At 44.9% G+C, this 19838-nt stretch overlaps 2 protein-coding genes across 2 annotated transcripts; both read right to left on the reverse strand.

Moving 5' to 3' along the window:
* Positions 1-1884: 1884 nt before the first annotated feature.
* On the reverse strand, positions 1885-6969 carry LOC136958671 (leukocyte cell-derived chemotaxin 1-like). The gene is made up of 7 exons (XM_067252736.1): positions 6816-6969; positions 6401-6538; positions 5765-5905; positions 5481-5594; positions 3828-3981; positions 3537-3643; positions 1885-2853 (listed from the first exon to the last, which is right to left on the reverse strand). Exons 1-7 carry the CDS (start codon positions 6885-6887, stop codon positions 2629-2631), a joined length of 951 nt encoding a protein of 316 aa, XP_067108837.1. The 5' UTR covers positions 6888-6969; the 3' UTR covers positions 1885-2628.
* Positions 6970-8531: 1562 nt separating this feature from the next.
* On the reverse strand, positions 8532-11754 carry LOC136958876 (protocadherin-8-like). The gene is made up of 3 exons (XM_067253002.1): positions 9322-11754; positions 8988-9201; positions 8532-8896 (listed from the first exon to the last, which is right to left on the reverse strand). The coding sequence occupies exons 1-3, from the start codon at positions 11752-11754 to the stop codon at positions 8532-8534; spliced, it is 3012 nt and encodes a 1003-aa protein (XP_067109103.1).
* Between the last annotated feature and the right edge of the window lie 8084 nt (positions 11755-19838).

Consider the following 19838-nt stretch of genomic DNA (forward strand, 5'->3'; position numbering starts at 1 on the left):
AAGTTCCCGGGCTCACATGTCACAGAGAGTAGTCAGGTTCTGGCACCTTGATCAAGGGAGAGGGTTGGTTGAGCCATGGACTGAGAACTAGGGTTGAGGAAGCCTAACCAAGATGTCTTTGATTTAAACTTTGGATTTGGTTTTTCAAATATCCACCCCCTGAGTGGTCCCTTATTCCCAGTTTACCAGGAGTCTGACAGTTTGTACTGCTGGGGTCTATAGCCAAGCTTTCTATGGTCCCCATCACTTCATCTTGTATAGAAAATGTAAAGAATAAAATTAACAAAAACACATTTGAAACAATAAGAAAGTTATAAACATGTTTTGGGCACATGTGATTTTTGTGTACACTCAATAAAAGGTCAAACCTTTTTTCCACAATAGCAATACAATATACTGATGGTCTGGAAATTGTGGGATATGTTAAACATGGGGTTAATACCAGGTTCTGTGTGTGATTCAAGATTCTGTGTAAATAAATGGTTTGTTTTTGGGTCACAATCTTACCTTGTTTTTCTGTTTTGGTATCACAGTATCAAGTTAATATTGTGTATCTTTGGATCATGACATTTTTTAACACACAGGTTCAGAGGTTTGAAGCTAACCTTCAGAAACAATCTGACTGTGCTGATGAGGGCTGTTGGTTGGGGGGCTATTGTCAGCCACACTGAGAAAAGGTACCTAGAGCCCCTAGCTCACAGCCTGTATCTTCTGTCTCAGCAGGCTTCATGAAACTCAGCTTGCCTCCTACTTTCACACCAACCCCCTAACCTACATTCACCACTGTGCAACAAGCATGTGGGTGTTTCACTGAAGGTTGGGATGGGTCATCTACTAGCATTCTTTGTCCAGCCATCCACATGCTCCAAGGTGGTTTATCCAGCCTCCAGCCCGCATGGTGTTGGGAAGATCCAAGAGGGGAAGAATGAGGAGAGGAAGAGAGGGGAGGAAGGAGAAGAGAGAGGTCACAGCCCAGACCGGCAGGTTAAAGCAGGAAGATTAAACCTTGCTCTGACAGCAGAGGAAGCTCATCTGACCCACACACACTCATCTGACACACACACACACTCATCTGCTTGGCAGTGAGTGGGTGTTAAAAGGCACGAGAGCCTTCATATGGATCCGTCTCCTCACCAGATCGTCAGCCCTCTCTCACTGAGTTAAGTGTTAAATTTACTGCGCATCGTTTCATCTCTCGTGACGATCAAACGCCGCTCTGTGACTCCGGAAAGGACCCGCACTTTCGCTTCTCTCTCTTACTCTCTCGCTCCCTCTCTCACACCCACATACACGGCCCCCACCCTTACCCCTACCCTCGCCTGAAGCTGGTCCCTGACATCAAAAGGAGCTAAGCGCTTTGCATCGTGGGTAAGATCTCAGAGCGTGACGGCTGAAGAGTCTTTAGTCTCATTAAAGAGTTCTAGAACTGTAACTCCAACATTAAAGCAGACTGGAACTGCAGGACTGGGGAAAGGAACTCTACTCTCGCTACACTTCCCTCAGGTCTACTGGGTTTGACATGTCGAAGGGCTTTTGGTGAGTGTGTGTAGGGTGAATTTGGGTAATCTGGGACATTGGGTAAAGTGGGACACCTAAACTCCAAACTTCCCTGCTATGACAATGTCTAGTCCACAGAACTTTGAGGTTTAGCATGGATGTTATGTGACTGAAATCACAAAACGTGATTGGTGTGGTGTCACAGAAAGGGTCAGGGCACTAGTTAATCAGGAAGCTCCGATGAGAAAATGCATGCCAAAAAAATCCCAGATGACCCGAATTCACCCTATGTTAATGTCATTGCATTGTTTAACATATATATACTTTGTATAGAGCTGCAACAAGAATGGGGAACATGACTTAATAATTTTACTTACAAAAGGTTTATTCGTTTATTGCACTTTGTAACGGTTTCTGAAAACGCTGATAAAATCACTCAATTTTGGGAAGATTGCAAGAGAAAGCCATTAGTACACTTTATTATTAGTGAATGAAAAAAAACAGCCAGGGGGGTCTGACAGAGTTAAAACAGTCGGGACAGAAACATTTCTCACTAGTTTGAGGAGAACGTAAAGAAGTTGTACTATAGATCCACTGTCTGAGCAAACTCCTGTTACACTCCCTATGTCTAACAAATACTTATTTCATACATTTATTTACATCATCAAGCTAAAAGATACAGAAAGTAAGGTAATATGAAGTAAACGTTTTAGCCTTTTTAAATACAAGTTTACACCAAAACTTTAGTTTTCACTGATCTCATAGGGATTGGTATGTGTTTGTGCTATGTGCACATTCCTGTTAGTTATTATACAGCATGTGCAATATACCTAGGTTTATGACACAGCATAAAGTTATTGAATATTCATAACCAACATACCATTTATGTTCAGGTATTGTCAAGAAGTGACTATAATTAACTGTTCATTACATTGCCATACACATTATTTGTTTATTGCCTTTCCAACCATCTCATATGAAATTACGGGTGGCTGGGGAACTAGACATCACTCCCTCTTTCTCTCTTTTTATCTCTTCCCATTTTATTTCCCGCTCTCCCCTTCCATTCTTTCCCTTCCCACCCACTGTCCTCCTCTCTCCTGGACTGTTACACCGTGGTGCAGGGGGTGTTTAGAGAATGCCCATGATGCGCCCGACCCACCAGCGACAGGGCATGATGACTCTGCAGGCCACCCTGCACCCTGCATAGTGGTACGGCCAAGGGTGGAACCCACCCAGGGGCTCACAGATCCTCTGGCACTGAGTGTGGCCACGGCGGCACTCGATACAGCACACTCCCTGGTGGTCCAGCATGGGGTCAAAGGTCATGGTGCCCTCGTCACCCTCCAGACCACGCTGGGGGGGGGAGGGGGGCGACAAAGAGAAACAGGGAGGAAGGAGGGATATCAGTAATATGTGCTCAGATGAAAGAAATTCAAAACCAAAAAGTGTTGGAATTTGGTAATATATAAAAATTAAATAAAAATATAATGAAGACTAATATTCACATTTACATGTGTTCTTTAAGACAATCCAAAGTGTCATTATTATAAAGGATACTATTACAAAGTGTGATTTAGAGAGTTTCTCACACCAGTTGTCTGTGTGTGGGGGGGAGGGGGGCTTCTGCATCTCAAGAGGGATTAGGAGGGAAACGGTGGGCCTTCATACAGGGAGGGGGGCATGATGTGTGTTTGGGAGAGGGAGGGGGTAGAATAGGGGGACTTGAGTGGTATTATTCACACAGGCTCAATGACTCAAAGGGGCTTTGGAGGGCCATTCTAAAGAGGTCTGTCAGTCCAGACAGGCTCACACTCGAAACACACACATGCACACAAAACATGCATGCACACACACACAAATTCGCACCGACAGGCTTGGCCCTTTGCAGTGACCTCAGCATCTGCTCTGACTCACACAGCTGTGAGAAACTGTGAGCAGAAACACCATCCTCAGGTACCATTTCAGATGTGAGTGGACAACAAAACACGACGGTAATAAAGCAGTTTTAGTTGTGTGTGTGTGTGTGTAGGACTCACGTGATATGGGTTCTCTGGGTTGAATTCTGCCTCCACATCCACTTCCTCTTCTGCCCCGGTTGCCTGGCGACGCTGACGGGGGGCAGCCCGCCTCTTCCTCTGCCCTCCTGCAGAGAGATAGAGGCTTAGTAACTGACATCCCACATGTAGGTTTGATGATTCTGCTTCCAACCCTGCACTAACACTATTTACATTACAGTGACTGGGCCAGTATTGGATGTAATCTGTGAGACAGGCATTAACAACTGCCTTTAGAAGAAGAAAGGACTGTTTATCAAGTCAATTGGGTACCATTGGGGTAGGTAGGACGGAGCCAGAAGATTGGCAGATCCCCACACAAATCCTTAATCTTGTTGCTGAGGAAGGTGGGGTCTGAGAGGGGTGTGTCAGCTGCCACCCAGATCAGAGAATCCTCTTCAAACTTGGCTGGCATCACCTCATCTTCCTGTGTCAAACAAACACACTTGTAAACAGCAACAAACTAACAGATCACATAGTTACAGCTCATAGCCTGTTGCTACTAAGCTGTTAGTTAGGGTTAGACTGAAACTTCAAACATTTAATTAGTCCAATACACTACAACCAAAAAGGATATTAATGTATTGTTTCACTAGGTAATTATACACTTAAAACTATATTCTAATTTACATGTTTAGAATAATGACATTCTTAATTTTCTTAATGCATTGCACAAATGTGTTTGCACATGAATAAATATGCATTGTGCGTGCAAAATACCTACCTTCACTATTCTGAATGCATTGTGGAATTTCCTGTTAATTATTTCAATTATGTGTTTTAATGCAGTGTTTGTAAGAACAATAACATCAGGGATGCCCAAGGCCTTAAGCTGATTCTGCCCTGTCCTCCGCGGTTCCAGCATTTACTCACTGAATATCAGGGTTCATTAAAATCTGAACAATGCAAAAATATGTTGGCCTAAATTTTCAAGGTTTTTGAAAACAAATTGAAAAACTAATGAGATTTCCAGTGGAGAACCATAGCATAGTGCATCCAGTCTGTGCACACACACACACACACCCTGGAGGTAGAATGCCCAGAAGGGGGCTATTCCTGGAGCATCCCAAAAAATTGACAGACAGAAATATTATACTACAACCTACCAGACAGCTTGATTTTTTTATGTTGAGTTATTTGCTCCAGGGACAAATAACAACAAATGCCCTCCTCTGCAGGACCGATAAGAGTTTATCTGAACCCAATGTGTGTGTCTGTGTGTGTGTGTCTGTGTCTGTGTCTGTGTCTGTGTGTGTGTGTGTGTGTGTGTGTGTGTGTGTGTGTGTGTGTGTGTGTGTGTGTGTGTGTGTGTGTGTGTGTGTGTGTGTGTGTGTGTGTGTGTGAGGGGCATATTTCCCATCATCATGAATTACTGCAGATGACCCGCCTGCAGTGACTATTATAACTACATCTCCCTATCTGAACCAAACACACAAAGCCCATTTACACACTCAAACACTCACACACTCACACACTCATACACACAATAAACGATTGTTTATGAGACTACAAGGCAATTACAGCAGCTCTGCGTAATCGTTAATTGTGTGTTTGTGTGTGTATACATGTGTAGGTGTGTGTGCATGTGTGTGTGTAGAGGACAGTGTGTCTTAGATGACAGTTTGCATGATGTTTAATGATGTGTGCACAAGGCATATGCAAGGCTATGCTAACTGATTTCAATAATCAGACGGCCTCCATCCAACAGTGACAGGATGTCTGAGTTTGTGTGTGGGTGGGTGTCAGTGTGTGTGTCTGTGAGAAAGAGAAAACATGTATGTCTGCAAGACAGAGAAAAAGAGAGTGTGAATGTGTGTGGATAGAGAAAGAGAAAAGGAGAAAGAGAGGAAGAGAGAGAAAAGAGAGTGAGACTGTGAGTCAGAAAAAGGTAAAGGTGCTTCGTGAGAGAGCCGACTTGATCCCTACCAGGTCAAACAACAGAGAGTCTTTGTTGAGAGTTTCCACCTCAGGGAGACGAGCTTTGACCTGGGTCTTGATGTAGCACTTCTCTCCTCCTGCAAAGCGGATACCTGTTATGCCCTTTAGGGGTTGAGACAGAGGGGACAGAGTGAGGGGACATGAAAGGAGGCAGGAGACAGTCTATCTCCCTATGACGTTACACCCACACACACACACACACACACTGCCATGAAAGAGGCTGCCACCGTTGCAGTCACCCATGTCTGCTGCAATAAGTGTTTTTTTCTTACAATCTGGAAGTCGTGAACCTCCACGGCCTCGTCTGTCCCACTGCCGGTACGGAACCTCTCCACGTTGTTACCAGAATCGATCTCCATGGAGCCCTCCTCCACCTTGCCATTGATACTCATACTGTAGTGGACATTATACACCTGCAGACGCACAAACGTTTTTGATCGAATTATAGAAGGCTAATATGAACGCATCAGCCTTTCATACTATGTGCAAGTTGCCACATCAAAAACAATTATATTAAAGACGTCCACTATATTTTGTTCATGATGGCCCAAATTATATATGGCATTCCCCCCTAAAAAATTGGTCAACATTACAACTACAACAAAAGAGAAAAGAACTTCTTCCTAAAACTCCATTCCTTCGCACACCTCTCGCCCCTGGTGCATCAACTGGACCGCAGAAGAACCCCCACCCTCCGTCCCTACCTCCTCCCACACAAGGCTTCCATTCACCTGCACCAGTCTAGTCTGACTGGGAGCGCTGTGAACGTTTACTCGATCATATTAACTTTATTCCAATTTCTTTGCATTAGTGTAAACTAAATTTGACCATTAAGATCCCCATGCATCTTCGAGATTAGGACAGACCATTAGACAATGCGGCAAAACAAGAGACAGGTATCCTCTCACGTGTTTGTTGTTATTCCAAAAGTAGAATGCTCCAATGGCCCCGAACAGCAAAAGAATCGCGCCAGCGATCAACACCGCAATCCCGGCCTTCAATAAGCGCCCGCTGGCTGCAGGTTTGACGGCCACTGGGGTGTATGCCTGCGTTAAACCAGAAATGAGAATCCAATCGATAGTGCACGCACAACGGTTCCAGTGAGATGGAGTCCATGCCACATATCCAGTGGTCTTAAAAATTCAAAAGGTAAAATATCACAGAAAATGTTGGTTTACAGGCTACTATGTTTAACGCTTTATGTAAGATTATTCCAGTTCAAGTATTAGGCTGTCTCCAAGTTAACAAATGTGTTACCAGGTGAACATGAAAACATATTTTCAAGACTTAACAGCAAAGCCCCCGCTTTACATCAGGCCTTACCGGTGGCATAAACTGTTGGAGGTCCTCGGGTCCCGCTGAGGCAATAGGCACTTTCTCCGAGCTCCCGGCCATGGCTGAGTGTCTTACTGAACACCTGAGCAGATGATTCAACAAACTCTCTCTCACACACACTCCTTCTCCCTCTTTCTCTCTCTGTGTGTCTCTTTCTGACACACACACCCTCTCTCGTTCTCTCCTGTACGGTGGAACAAACCTGCTCATTCATGCAAGGCGTGCTTTATTACCAGTCCAAGCACACCGGCAGAAAATATGCGCGCGCCACCAGTTCTGTTTCCAAACAGACATTGCGCTAACTTTGTACCCCTGTTCGAAAAGTTGAGGGTGGAATGTTGTGGTTTTGTACACTGATTTACAAAACCACAAAGCAAAATATTGTTTCTTGTTACTCCAATTAATTACAAACTATTATGTTTCACTGGTGCCTTTATATTGGAGGAGGCATTCCAATATAAGTGCATGCGCTTCCACGTGCGTGCGCTTATACATTCTCACGGCGGTAATGGGAGGAATTGCCTCAAATAACCCTGATGTCCCTCGTGGAGTTCCCGGATTTCTTTCTATCTCTCTTTCTTTCAAACGGTGCGAGAGTTGTGAAAACGTGTAAACTTCTTTGACCTAGATGGAGAAGTAGAGAGGGCTAGAGATCCCTATTCAGCATTCAGATTTCAAAGAGAAACAGCTACTGACATGACATGGGTACTGTCTCGTCTTGCACGAATTTGCAGGACACGGAGAAAGACTCGCAGTCTGTACCACCGCTATCACAACAGCGACACCTATTGGCTCAAAATTATGAAGAGGGATTTGGTGTTTTGGAGGTATTTGGATTAAGAAGCAAATCAAGGTAAACTCGAGACTTTTTCAATTACTGCGCTAAAATGACAGCAACAATTTCAGATTTCATAACACAGTATTTCAAAGTTTATTTTCTCTTAGAAGATCGTGATAAAAATCTGTACATTATTCATTTCAAATAAATTCGTACACGGTTATCAACTTGATACATCTTGGGTTTCCGGCCTCAAACTTAATAGTTTCTGGGCCATTTAAATAGTGAGCATGCTTTAGAATCATTAATTACAATCCATATTTACATTTCTTTAGTTCTTAATTATTCCTTTATAAAAAATAAATTATCTGTAGCCTATGTACAAAACGTTGCATAAGATATACAGTATGTCCACATAAGCATTTCAAGTGATTGGATGGACAAAAATGCATCACATTGAGACATTTAAAACCACACAAATATTTAAACTTACAAATAATATCATACATTTGTGATTCAACTGGTGATTCTCATTATTACTATTTTTATATTAAAGCTACAGTAAGTAGGATTTCGGTCTAAAAAGAAAAGTGTTGGCCCCTATCAACATGTTTTTAATGAGGCCCTCTGAGAGTTGTTTAGTAACACAGACAACAGTACCAGTGGAATGTCAGTTCATAATTCTTGGAGTATGCCGCTATTTTCCATCCAATTATGGTCCAGCAATCCTGTTCCAGCCAATCACCTTTAGTGAGGCATGCCTCATCCCTGTCTTATTTTGTGAAACCAATATCCATCAAACTGGAGCAGGAGGAAAGTGTTCATACAAGAATTGGGGAGCACTTTCGCATATTAGAATTTACCTATTGCAGCTTTAACATTTAAATGCATTTTTTAGTCTCTCTGTCTCTGTGTATGTCTTGCTTTCAGACTTCATTAATGGGAGATCGTGTGGTGGTAGGAGCATAGACAGGGATATTGATATCGCTGATCTCCTGCACGTGTACAGGTCTGGGCGGAGTGACCAGGACAAAGTCAAATTCCCTGTGCAGCACCTTCTCATACACGCTCTGCAGGCCTGTGGTCTTAGGGATGTGAGCCTGGTAGTAGTTGTCCTTGCGGTTTTGGTCCCGGGGCAGGGAGGCCGTCTTGGAGAGGCTGCTGAATGAGGAGAGGGTGGGAGCGGGAGAGAGGCCAGGTGATATTCCGGTGTTGGCCCTGACCGCCGAGGGACTCCAGCAGCGATCTGAATGGCCCAGGATTTTACACTCACTGGTGCATGCCCACAAACCTGAAGACAGACAGAGAAGCACTGTTAGATTATGTGGGTAGATCTCTTGATAGCTTTTTCATCATGCTATTTAAGCTCTTAAAACTCTTACCACTCTGGCTGCCAATGGGAGGAAGCCCCTCTTTCTTCAGGTCTCCACTGACATCACTGTCACTGTCGTTGAAGTCACTGTCCCCTTTTCCACTGTCCTTTCCGCTGAAGGCAGGGTCTCGTGCAGAGATAGTGGTGTAGGAGTTTCCCTTCCAGATTGTGATGGGCCTCACAGCCTCTTTACCATTGCCATAGCCAGGTAGAGTGGAATAGCCCTACCAAGACAGAGAGAAACTTTGAGTTAGTAAAAACAGAAAAAATATTCCCTGGTCTCAAGCACTGTTGAGACACAAACAGTAATGGATTTGAGTAAAACATGTGTAGCCTCATCTTACCTCAAGTTTATTCCCACACAGTTTGCTGTCAGGGTTGTACACGCAGGGTGCTTCACTGCCATCCTCCGAGGCCGAGCACAGTTCGTTCCCCCCGGGGTGAGCAGAGGAAAAGCCACCGGGCTGGCTGGAGTATGAGTGGCCTTCAAATCCGCCTCCTCCCACGCTTGCATGAAGAGGAAGCAGGGGGTTGTCGCCATGGTTTCTTCCTCGTTCAAGGGACCCCTTCTCTCCATATGAGTCAATGTCCTCTCCAGTTTTGTCTCGTTTCCGCCGGTTGCATGTTGTTGCTATGAGGATGATGGCGAGCAGCAGGAGCGTGCAGCTCCCAGCTAGGACAACAATAATCACCACAGACAGGTCCCACTGCGCTTGTATCTCATCTCCACTGCCTGCTTGGTACACGGTCCTGTCGCTTGGCGGGGAGCCAGCTATGATGAGGAAGTGGAGCGTGGCAGTTGAGGTGAGTGCTGGCCTCCCATTGTCACTGGCCGTTATGGTCACACTCAGGATATCGTCCACTTCGTGACTAAGCGCGCGGTTGAGATAAATGTCTCCGGTGGCTTTGTTCACAGAGAAAATAGAAGGTTCCCCGGTGGCCAGTCCATACGACAGTTCGGCGTTAACTCCTTCGTCTGCGTCTCGTGCCTCCATCCTGGTAATAACATAACCTGACGGCGCGTCCCGGGGCAATAGAACTTCAGCGGACCCATTATTTAATGTGGGCTGCGTTATTACTGGTGAATTGTCATTCTGGTCCACTATCCGTACAAACACGTTTGCGCTGCCGGTGAGGGGCGGAGAGCCACCATCGCTTGCAGTGATACGGAGCTCTAGCTGTTTCATTACCTCATAGTTGAAGCTCCGGAGAGCGTAAAGTGAGCCGCTGGCGGGGTCCAGAGAAACGAACGTGGATATTGGAGAGCCCATGAAATAGGTGTCCGCGAGCTTGTAGCTAACCTTCCCATTTTGCCCCATGTCAATGTCTCTCGCGACCACGGTGGCGATGTAAGCCCCGGGTGCATTATTCTCCACTATTGCCACCTCATACACAGGTTTGCTGAACACAGGTGCATTGTCATTCTCGTCCGTTAACCGAATGGTATACTGAGTGATGGTTCTGAACGGCGGGGACCCTAAGTCTTCAGCCACAACCGTTAGATTATACTCTGGAATTTTTTCCCTGTCTAGTGGGCTTGTACTCACAATCATGAAGCTGTCTTCGTAAGCCTGCTGCAGCCGAAAGTGGTCGTGGCCATACAGCGTGCAGTGAACCTGTCCATTTGCGCCAGAGTCCCTGTCCGAGGTGCTGACCAAAGCAACAAAACTCTCTCGTGCCGCTGCTTCAGTAATGTACGCAATTCCCGCTGTGATGGACGTCATAGGAGTTATGGAAATCTCCGGTGCGTTGTCGTTAACGTCTTGCACCTGGACCACAATTTTACAGATTGCTGGGCTAGGGTTCGGACCCAGGTCGGTTGCTTGAACGTCGAATTCATAGGTATTCTTACTCTCGAAGTCAATAGGGCTCTCGAGGGTGAGACGTCCTGTTTTTCGGTCCACTCTGAAAAGTTGCCTTATCTCAGAAGGCACCTGGTTACCAAAGCCGTACACCACTTCCCCGTTCAGCCCCTCATCCGGGTCTTCTGCGTTCAGGTCCAGCAGAAGGAACCCAACCGGTGCATCTTCGGGCAGGTCCACAGAGAAGCTGTTCCGGTCGAATACCGGGCTGTTGTCGTTGTAATCTTTCACCTTGACGTTTATGCGCGTGGTTCCTGTGCGGGACGGGTTGCCGCCGTCCATAGCGACCAGCTCCAGTGCGTAGGATGCCTGTGTCTCGCGGTCGAGCTCCTTCATAAGCACAAGCTCCGCATATTTAACCCCGTCGGCTCTGCTGAGCACGTCGATGGAAAAGTGGCTGTTAACAGAAATTTGGTAGCTCTGGATATAATTTAACCCCACATCTTCGTCCACAGCAAAGTCTAACGGGATCCTCGTTCCGACTGCCGTGTTCTCAGAGATCTCTAGACTCGACTCTTTCCGGGGGAACTCGGGGGAGTTGTCGTTAATGTCCTTGACCTCCACCTCGACGTGAATGAGTTTGAACTGCTCTTTGGAGAAACTGACCACATCAAATGCAATGAGGCAGTGAAGGGTGTGTTTGCAGATTTTCTCTCTGTCTATTCTCTCTCCAATACTCAGCTGCCCGTCGCTCTCTCTCAAACGAATAAAAGAGGAGTTGAACTGTTTCATCATCCTAAAATTATTCTTTGAGCCAGTGTGAGTAGATGAGATGTCCTTGGCCAAGTTTCCGATAACAGTCCCAGGTGCATCCTCTTCAAATGTCTGATATTTCACCGTCTTCCCATGTGTGAGAACAGTTAAGATAGCCAGTAAGGTGCACAGCACCAACCAGTTCCACCCAATTTCTTTCATCCTGCCACTTCAGAAAATATCCCAAATCAGCCAAACTGGCCTCACTTAACTCAACTATCTATTTGTTATCAGCACTTGTCAATTTGAATGCCTTCCTGTCCCCTCGGCTCGTTTGGAACGTTGGGATTAAATTGCCATAGGTTGTCAGAGTGCGCACGCTGTGCTCTCTCGTCGAAGTGTGCTCTCTCAGCTCGAAAGGGCTGCAGTGGCGGGAGGGTTTATACGGCGCAGCATGCAAATGAGCTCCACTGTGACCAATCGGCACCATGAAAAGGAAAAGGAGACTTCTGAAAGACCTCTAAGCCTGTTTGGAGATTCCTGGACTGTGCGGGGAAACTTGGCACCGATATGTTTGCTAAACGCGGGACTTGATTTAATATAGCCTATTTAGTTTCTTTACTTGTTTATGTTCCCGGGGCTCTTAAATGAGTCTGCGCATAACACAGGAGGGCACGGAGAGATGCGCAGTGTCCCTGAGCTAGAGGACAAAGCATTTGAATAGCATTGTTCACAATTCAGAAGTAGCCTATATGACAGATTTAAGCAATATTTGATGTCCTCGGGCAGAAAAGACACGATGAGATGCACAGAGTTCTGGATGGAGTCATGCCCAAGACGTGTGTGATGTGGCCAATCAGTTTGTCCTCCTTCATAAATGCATGGATAGGTGTATTGGAGTTTAGAGCCGTCCAGAGAGAAAGTTTTAAGACTTTTAAGAAACTTTTCAGTATTAGAATTAAAATTTCAGTAACAAGAAGAGCTGCCTCAACACGTTGGATAAACACATATAAAACACTATGTTATGCCAATATAGCCCACACACATGTTGTAGCCTATTATTTTATTGATATTCACAATGTAATTATTCAAATGCATTATAGTGATTGGTTGGTTGGCTGTCATTCAAATGGCACTTTATTCACTATAAAATCCCTTCTAGCTCAATAAAACGGCAAATAACATTGATCATATTTTAATCCAGCTCATCTGCTCACGCGATGTAGGTCTATGAGCGTTAGTGAGGATTCGTTCGTTGCCATTGTAACTGGCCGGTTTAACATGCGTGTCAGTGCTTCTTCAACGCCTCTCGTCTTACCCTCGCCTGCCAGAACAGAGCCACGCAGGTGAAGACGAAACACACAATAACACACACACACATACACACTCTTGTGACGGCACACACCCGTTACAAATAGGATTTGGCTGCAAACGCCGAGGGGATTTATTGGGATTTCAATAGTGAGATTATATCAAAGGCGCATGAAGCCCTCGTTAGTAGCAGCGGTATAATGGCATGGCAGGGTCTCCCTTTGCAGACGTCGACTGGTGTATTGTGCCCATGGGTCGGCCTGCAGGAACCCCAACCCCTGCTGCTCTCACACGGCCCTCCGCCTTAACTGGAGCATAATGAGCCAGCGCCACATGCTGTCTTTGTCCCCCTGCTATCCCTGCCCCATGCCCCGGCCACAACTCCATTCATTTAACGGGAGATGAGAGATGAATTGCCCAAGACATGGGGGTAGCTCTTATTAAAATACATTTAGAGAACGGCCTGGGCCCCGTCACGCCTCTTTAAGAGATTTTCGTTTTCTTCACACACACACACGCACACGTACATGCACACACGTTCTCATAGGTCTGTAGGGCTACACTTCCTTTCGAGAAGCTAATATGACTTATAGGCCTAGCCTATAAAGAATCCATCTGTCACAAAATGTCACTGTATGAACCAGGCCCAATGTCATCTCGTGAGATGACATGCCAACGCAACCTGACTGGACCAGTCAGATACAGCAGCAACAATCAGAAACATACACTTTATCAAATTGTTTCACATACGGGAATTAAACGCTTTTATTGCCATTTTATTCAAATACTGTGCTCGATGTGGCTCTTATTCTGCTCTTTGAGAATATGGTGTTTATTCTTTATTCTTCATGTGGCTGCAAGAATAATGGTATTCTGATAGCCGTCTCTGTGTTCTCATAAAGAGAGAGAGCAATCAAAAGCAAATTACACTATGTTGAGTCTCGCTTCGCGGATTAAGGTTTGTGTGTGTGTATCTGTATATGTGTGTGTGTGTGTGTGTGTGAGAGAGAGAGAGAGAGAGAGAGAGAGAGAGAGCGAGAGAGAGAGAGAGAGAGAGAGAAGAGAGCTTGATGTCAGAAAGAGAGAGAGAAAGATAGTTTAGGGACACTTGTACAATTATACAGGACATACTTTCAAAACCAAGCTGTCCACTGAAAGAACTTGCTTTCACTAACCCAACGCTGTGAGTCACACACAGACTCACACCTCATTCTTTCACGTGATTGGTGTGTCAATCTTGCCCGTCTGCACGCGAGTTCAACAATAGTAGAATTAAAGCTAGGCTCGAAAATCTCTTCAATTCTTCACGAAATGTATTAGCATTTTCTTGAAAAATATTTTTGGGAGGACCCCCGCCTCCCTCCGAAGCTTTGTCGTCCCATTTGCTTTAGTGATTGCATGGTATTTGAGGTCTGGAGTTGGTCGCCTGATCCCTGCCTCTTGTTGAGGCTTAACTCTTTGAGATGGAAACTAGGCGATTTGGTCTCCATTGTCCGCCTGATAAGCGGTGGTGAATGGAAGGAAAGGGGGACAGGAGGGGTGTGAAAGAGAGGGGGTCTAAGATAATCGATCCTCGAGCAGTTCAGACAGGCTCCTGCGCCCCTTCAACCCCCCGCTAACCTTTGCTTTAACTCGCGTGCCATGGCAAGCACACTATCATCTAATTAGTCTCTTGCTTGATTCAGGACTAATTATCCAATTATCACTTCTCTCACGGAGAAAGTACTCAAGGGTCTGTCAAAGAGAATGGTATACTCAAACCATTGACAGATATAAGAAGTGTTAAGGCACCGTTCAGATCAGCACAAAAGCGTTTTAGAAGGGTGAGACTGGAGAGTTGGCCTTTTCGAGTGTGGTGAATGCCATGGAACCAGGAGAATATCTGTCCATGGCCTACATTTTAATTTGGACAACATGCAGGCTTTAAAGCCCGTATTGCCTAAATTAGAACTAAAATAGAATAGTGACAAAACAGCACTCTTCCAACATAAAAAATAAACGTAAAATATAAAAAAGGGGTGTGTGTGGGGACATTTAGAAGCTTGTCTCATTCCAATTTTGTCCTATAATTTTAACATCTTAAGTATTATAATGTTCACTTCCATCTGAATTGGGTTTTGGTGCAATGTACTATTGCTCATCGGCACCTGAAACATCAACGTCCTAGACATAACCAGGCTGGTAAACTCCATTAACTATTCTTATTATTCGATTCTTCCCTTTTTCTTCCCTCTCTTAGTTAACTTCTGGTCAGACTCATTACTGTTTGGCCCATCTGTCGCAGATAGCTGCAACACTTTGAATAAATTCCCCCATCACACAAACAAAACGGTTAACATCTCATGAATACAGGCTTTTACACCCATACACATACACATGGAAACTTTAGTGGCAGCGGAGTAGCTAGTGCAAAGAAATCTGTCTTCCGACACTCCCTCCTAGCTTCCACTTCATTACAGGTTTTGTATTCGGTGGCGGGCAATCTGTGCGGCCGTCCCGTCTAGTCCAGGCCAGATTTCTAATGACTTTCCAATGAAGATTTAAGGGTCTCCTCCCTCTTTCGTGCTCCTCCCTCGCTCCACTCGTTCTCTTCTTCCTTTCAGGTCTTCTTTTACCCCGTTTGAGTCTCATCAGCTTTTGTCTTGGCTGTTTCTGGCATCTCCGCTGTCACTGAGGCGTTTCACAGAGAAACCAAAGGTCAGACAGCCCATAAAGTTTCTCACACAGAATGGATGTAATAGGGGAATGGTCTTACGTTATTTGGGTAATAATGACTTTGCTCCATACTTTAATGTTAGAAGAACGTGTTGGGGAAAATAGATATACTAGGATTTAGAGGGTCTTAGGTTGTGACCGGCGGTGACAGAAGGCTGTCATAGAATCAACGGAGACAGTCACACACGTGCACACACCTGCGGCATTGATGGACCAGATTGGGTCTAGAACAGATGGAGTGGTTGAGTTAAGAAAGCTGCGCAGGGGGTGGCAGACGTTGGTTATCACTCATGTGAAGTTATGTGGAGCCCCCCCCCCTCCCCCTTCCCCCCCATACACACGAACTGAACCCACACTGAACAATACTGAGCAGTTAAGGTGGATTTACTGTTTTTGTTTGTCTAATTGCTAAAACGTGCCCCACTGCGTGGATAGTGTCATAAACATGAAGGAATACGGGGATATTAGTGGGATAGGCTACCAGATAACTCAAGCAAACTCAGATCTCTAAAAAAGTCCTGGGCCCATTTCAACTCAGGCAATAACCCACTAACCTACTTTACAGGGCTGATGAGTCACAGAATGTATTAAAATCCGTGGTGGAAACGGGTCTTACACGTAGTCCTTATTGACAAGCCGAAATAAATCTTCACATTTCCTCCCACTACATTCTTTGGTTAAGACCCCCCCACCACCACCACCGTCTCCTGCACACACACTTTCTTCCTAACTCACACATCCATTGAAATGTGAACTGCCAGGTAACCTATACTGAACTTTTGACCGAGGTAGGCTAATACTGTTCTGTTAGAGTTAGCCAAGAAGAATTTGCAAAGAACGCTCAAGCTCATATCAATATACTTCAATCTGTGGAGCGCAATTTTCTAAAGCAATTGCCAATATGCTAAGGGTAGGTAGCCTATAGGCCTACTGCACTGCACACAAGAACATTATACGCTAAACTGTAACGTATCACCCGTGTTCCTGCAGCAGCGTGCACAATAGGGGGTTTGAGAAGGACTCCGTGTCCCGCGGAAGAGTGGATGTCCTGTGCTATGCTGCAAACCGCTACACGCAAAACGGTCAACTTTCGCAACAAGCCACTGATCAATATTTCAACGTGTGGCCTTGATGGTTGGAAATAATGATACGCATGATCTTACCAAAGATAGCTTTATTGTTTACAAAAAATAGACAGTAGGCTATTCCCAGTCCTGCAGAGACTCATTTCAGGGAGGTGCCCAAGTCACAACGCGAAATGTAGGCTATGTCATAAAAAGACAACCGGCATCAAAGCCCTCCCTGAGGAGCACATGTTCAATTGAACGCGCTTCCCGCCAAAGCGGCCTATATTTTGGGGAGTCTGTGTTTGTAGTAGTTCTCTTCCATCAATGTGTAAAGGGTTCCATTCCTCTCATAAAAAATGGGTGAAAACTGATAAATTCTGGCTTTGTTGCTGGGTAACAGAAGCCATGGAGAGATTTATAAAGGGGACCACGAAGTTCTGCTTCATTAAATAGAATAGCTGCTCTAAATTCAGAGTCTCTGTGGGCAATGACTGGACTAACTGGGTTCGTTTCGCATGGGGAACAACCTTTTGTGTGAGGAGAAGGTCTGGAGCCAGGGAGGGTGTATTTTCTAAATCCCTGGTTCATGTGGCCCAAGAACACGTGACCAAGGTGTTGGGTAGTGCTATTTGTGCCTTTGACTTAAGATCATGAAGCTGATTGCTATCAAACAAAGCAAAGATAGGCTATCTTATCACAACAGTCGCATTGGCTCTGTGACCTTAATGTATTTCATTAAAAAATGTCAAATATTAGTTTAATGATAAGTCTAGGCGTATGGGCTGTTAATAGGAATCATGTTTATAGTCCTGTGATTGTTTTTTTATTGGCTTAAACGTCTGAGTTAGCTTACAGTGGATTTCATGTGCTTTAGGATTTTCATTAATGCAATAGGTTAATCCTGTGCATCGTCAATAATCATTGCAGTTGCGCACGTAGGCTACGTTGGTATTTTTGGGGCAGATGGACTCAGCTCGCGGGGTTATCCTCACCCCTGACCCCCCACAGATGTCTGGACCAAACCAAAACTCTTGCAAGAAGGAGTGGAAAATCAGTAATACACCGGAACCGAGTTGTCAATAACTAGGACAATTAAGCGCGTTTGAGCGCGAGCTCTTGCTGGGCTGCGGCGCTCGTTACTGCCTAAAATATGTCATGATTGTTGCAAGGATGAAAGAGGCAAAGAGGCCATGTGGCGTGCTCTATGTAGGTCTGTTTGACCGATGGGCATTGCATGCATGGGGTTGTTGTGGTCATACATAAATTAAGGGTTAAATGAGCTATCTTGTAAAAAATAATTGCATTTATTGACAGGAGTTAACAACGTGATTTTTACCATCGGTTATGTGATTATTGCCTGCGCCAAAGAGTGCAACACGCCTTTATTCATTCATACTCTATCCTTTCGGATTTTTTATTTTTTTTTGTCTTTAGGACTACATTTCATATGTGGGTGACCCCTTCTCCGTCTTGTTTGAGTCTTTTAAAATGTCTACTTTTCAGCTTTAACAACGTTGTAGCCTACACGGCCAACATTTCCAAATGACATAATGAGAGGAACTCCGCCGACAGGGTGTGTGAGTGGAATGCACAAGGCAGGTGTAAATTTAAACTGCTAATGAGGCGCATCAAAAGCATCAAAGGCGTACCGTGCTGCGTCATTCTACTACTGAATTTAAAATAAACAATACCCATCAGAGAGTTTTCCTCGCTAAACGGTATTGAATGGACGTAAGCAGCGGGAGTTATATTACCCCCCCCCCCCCTCCCCCCGTGGACTGTAGGTTAACCAGCCAGGGCAAGAGAATACTACAAGTATAATATTAGTAGCCTAAAGGTCTACTAATATTAGGTCCTAGGGGAATCTGAATCGAGATCCTGAAGGTGAAAGATGAAACTCGGCATAGAGAAGGTAGGAATTTACTGTTAATATGGATCAAGCTTTCCTCACTACCTGACCATTGTACGACCTGTAGGGTGCTGGACACCTAAAATTTTACCACTAGCATTGACTATTCTTAACAGAGCAGTTTTTGCCTTCACACTGAGACTGCCATACCACCATTAAAAATGTTTGAACAGACTGGATACAAGATTTGTAAAAGAGACATCAGGGACCTGTTTATATTCAACTTTGACAATCTCTGAAGACAGTATAGCCATTGTTGGCCCATTTTACAAATCTGTACATCTACAAATTTTAAGATGAATCTATTAATCTGCCTGCTCCTGTTCCCTCCAGGTGATTATATACCAAGTTCAACACAGTGGCTGTGGAATCCTCCACCCTTAAACCTTGTAACTGATGGGAGTCAGGGAACACTACCACCTCCAACCCCCCTCATGCCACAGGTAGGATATATTATTAATTTCTCTGCAATGAGCGTGTGTGCGTATCCTGCTATGAGGCTTTAGTGCGTGCAGTAGTTTGAGATAAAAGACAGATTATGCTAATGAGATTGTGTGACAAACTCAAGGAGGATACCTCACGCGGTGTTTATGTTGGGCTTGCTCTCTCATGACTCCAACAGCCAATCTGGTACTTGAGATGAAGTGACCGTGATCATATCTCAAGTAAAACTTAAATTTCGTCCTACCTGACTACACATGCATAGGCCTGACCTATTTGGCCTGTGGACAGGTGAGGGTTTAGTGTACATAGTTAAGATCAGAAGTTCTGTTCTACGACCTAAATATCCAGACGAGACATCCATGTGTCACTGGTTTGGTGGATGTGTGGGTATGAGTGTGTCCTCTCCTGTCACTCATCTTAGCTGTGGGATGCACAAGAAGGTGCTAGAACACAGAACTTGCCCTACTTTCTGCTCTTATGGAGAATGTAAATGAGCTGAAGTCACTTCTTGCTAATGCCTTTCTGATTTTAATTAACATCGCATCTGTCACTATAAAACCACTGTCTATCTCACTGCCATGCCACCCTTCATCTGCATTCAGAGAGACGAGGGAGTGAGAGAGAGCAAGAGCCGAAATTCATAATTTAACTGAATGCCCAGAAGCTCTTCAGAAGAACAGGGATTTCAACACGGCTTTCTCAGGTCTAATCAACATGGGGGTGTTTATCTGCCTAACAAACACACATTCACACACTAAATGAAATTCCTCCCATCCACATATGCTTCGTACCCACACACTCACTTTCATAGTTTTACACACACACACCAACACACACACACATACTCAGCCTCTGTCAAA

Source organism: Osmerus mordax, chromosome 16 (genome assembly GCF_038355195.1).
Source record: "Osmerus mordax isolate fOsmMor3 chromosome 16, fOsmMor3.pri, whole genome shotgun sequence".
In the NCBI taxonomy this organism is placed as follows: domain Eukaryota; kingdom Metazoa; phylum Chordata; class Actinopteri; order Osmeriformes; family Osmeridae; genus Osmerus; species Osmerus mordax.

Bases quoted from the DNA above. Each gene is read 5' to 3' on its own strand.
- LOC136958671 (XM_067252736.1), bottom strand. From the start codon at position 6,887: ATGGCCGGGAGCTCGGAGAAAGTGCCTATTGCCTCAGCGGGACCCGAG. The intron at 3,644-3,827 runs GTACCCAATTGA...ATCTCTCTGCAG, and splicing joins CCGTCCTACCTACCCCAATG to GAGGGCAGAGGAAGAGGCGG. The intron at 2,854-3,536 runs GTGAGTCCTACA...TCCCCCCCCCAG, and splicing joins ACCCAGAGAACCCATATCAC to CGTGGTCTGGAGGGTGACGA.
- LOC136958876 (XM_067253002.1), bottom strand. From the start codon at position 11,754: ATGAAAGAAATTGGGTGGAACTGGTTGGTGCTGTGCACCTTACTGGCT. The intron at 9,202-9,321 runs GTAAGATGAGGC...CTGTCTTGGTAG, and splicing joins TGTGTGGGAATAAACTTGAG to GGCTATTCCACTCTACCTGG. The intron at 8,897-8,987 runs GTAAGAGTTTTA...GTCTGTCTTCAG, and splicing joins TCCCATTGGCAGCCAGAGTG to GTTTGTGGGCATGCACCAGT.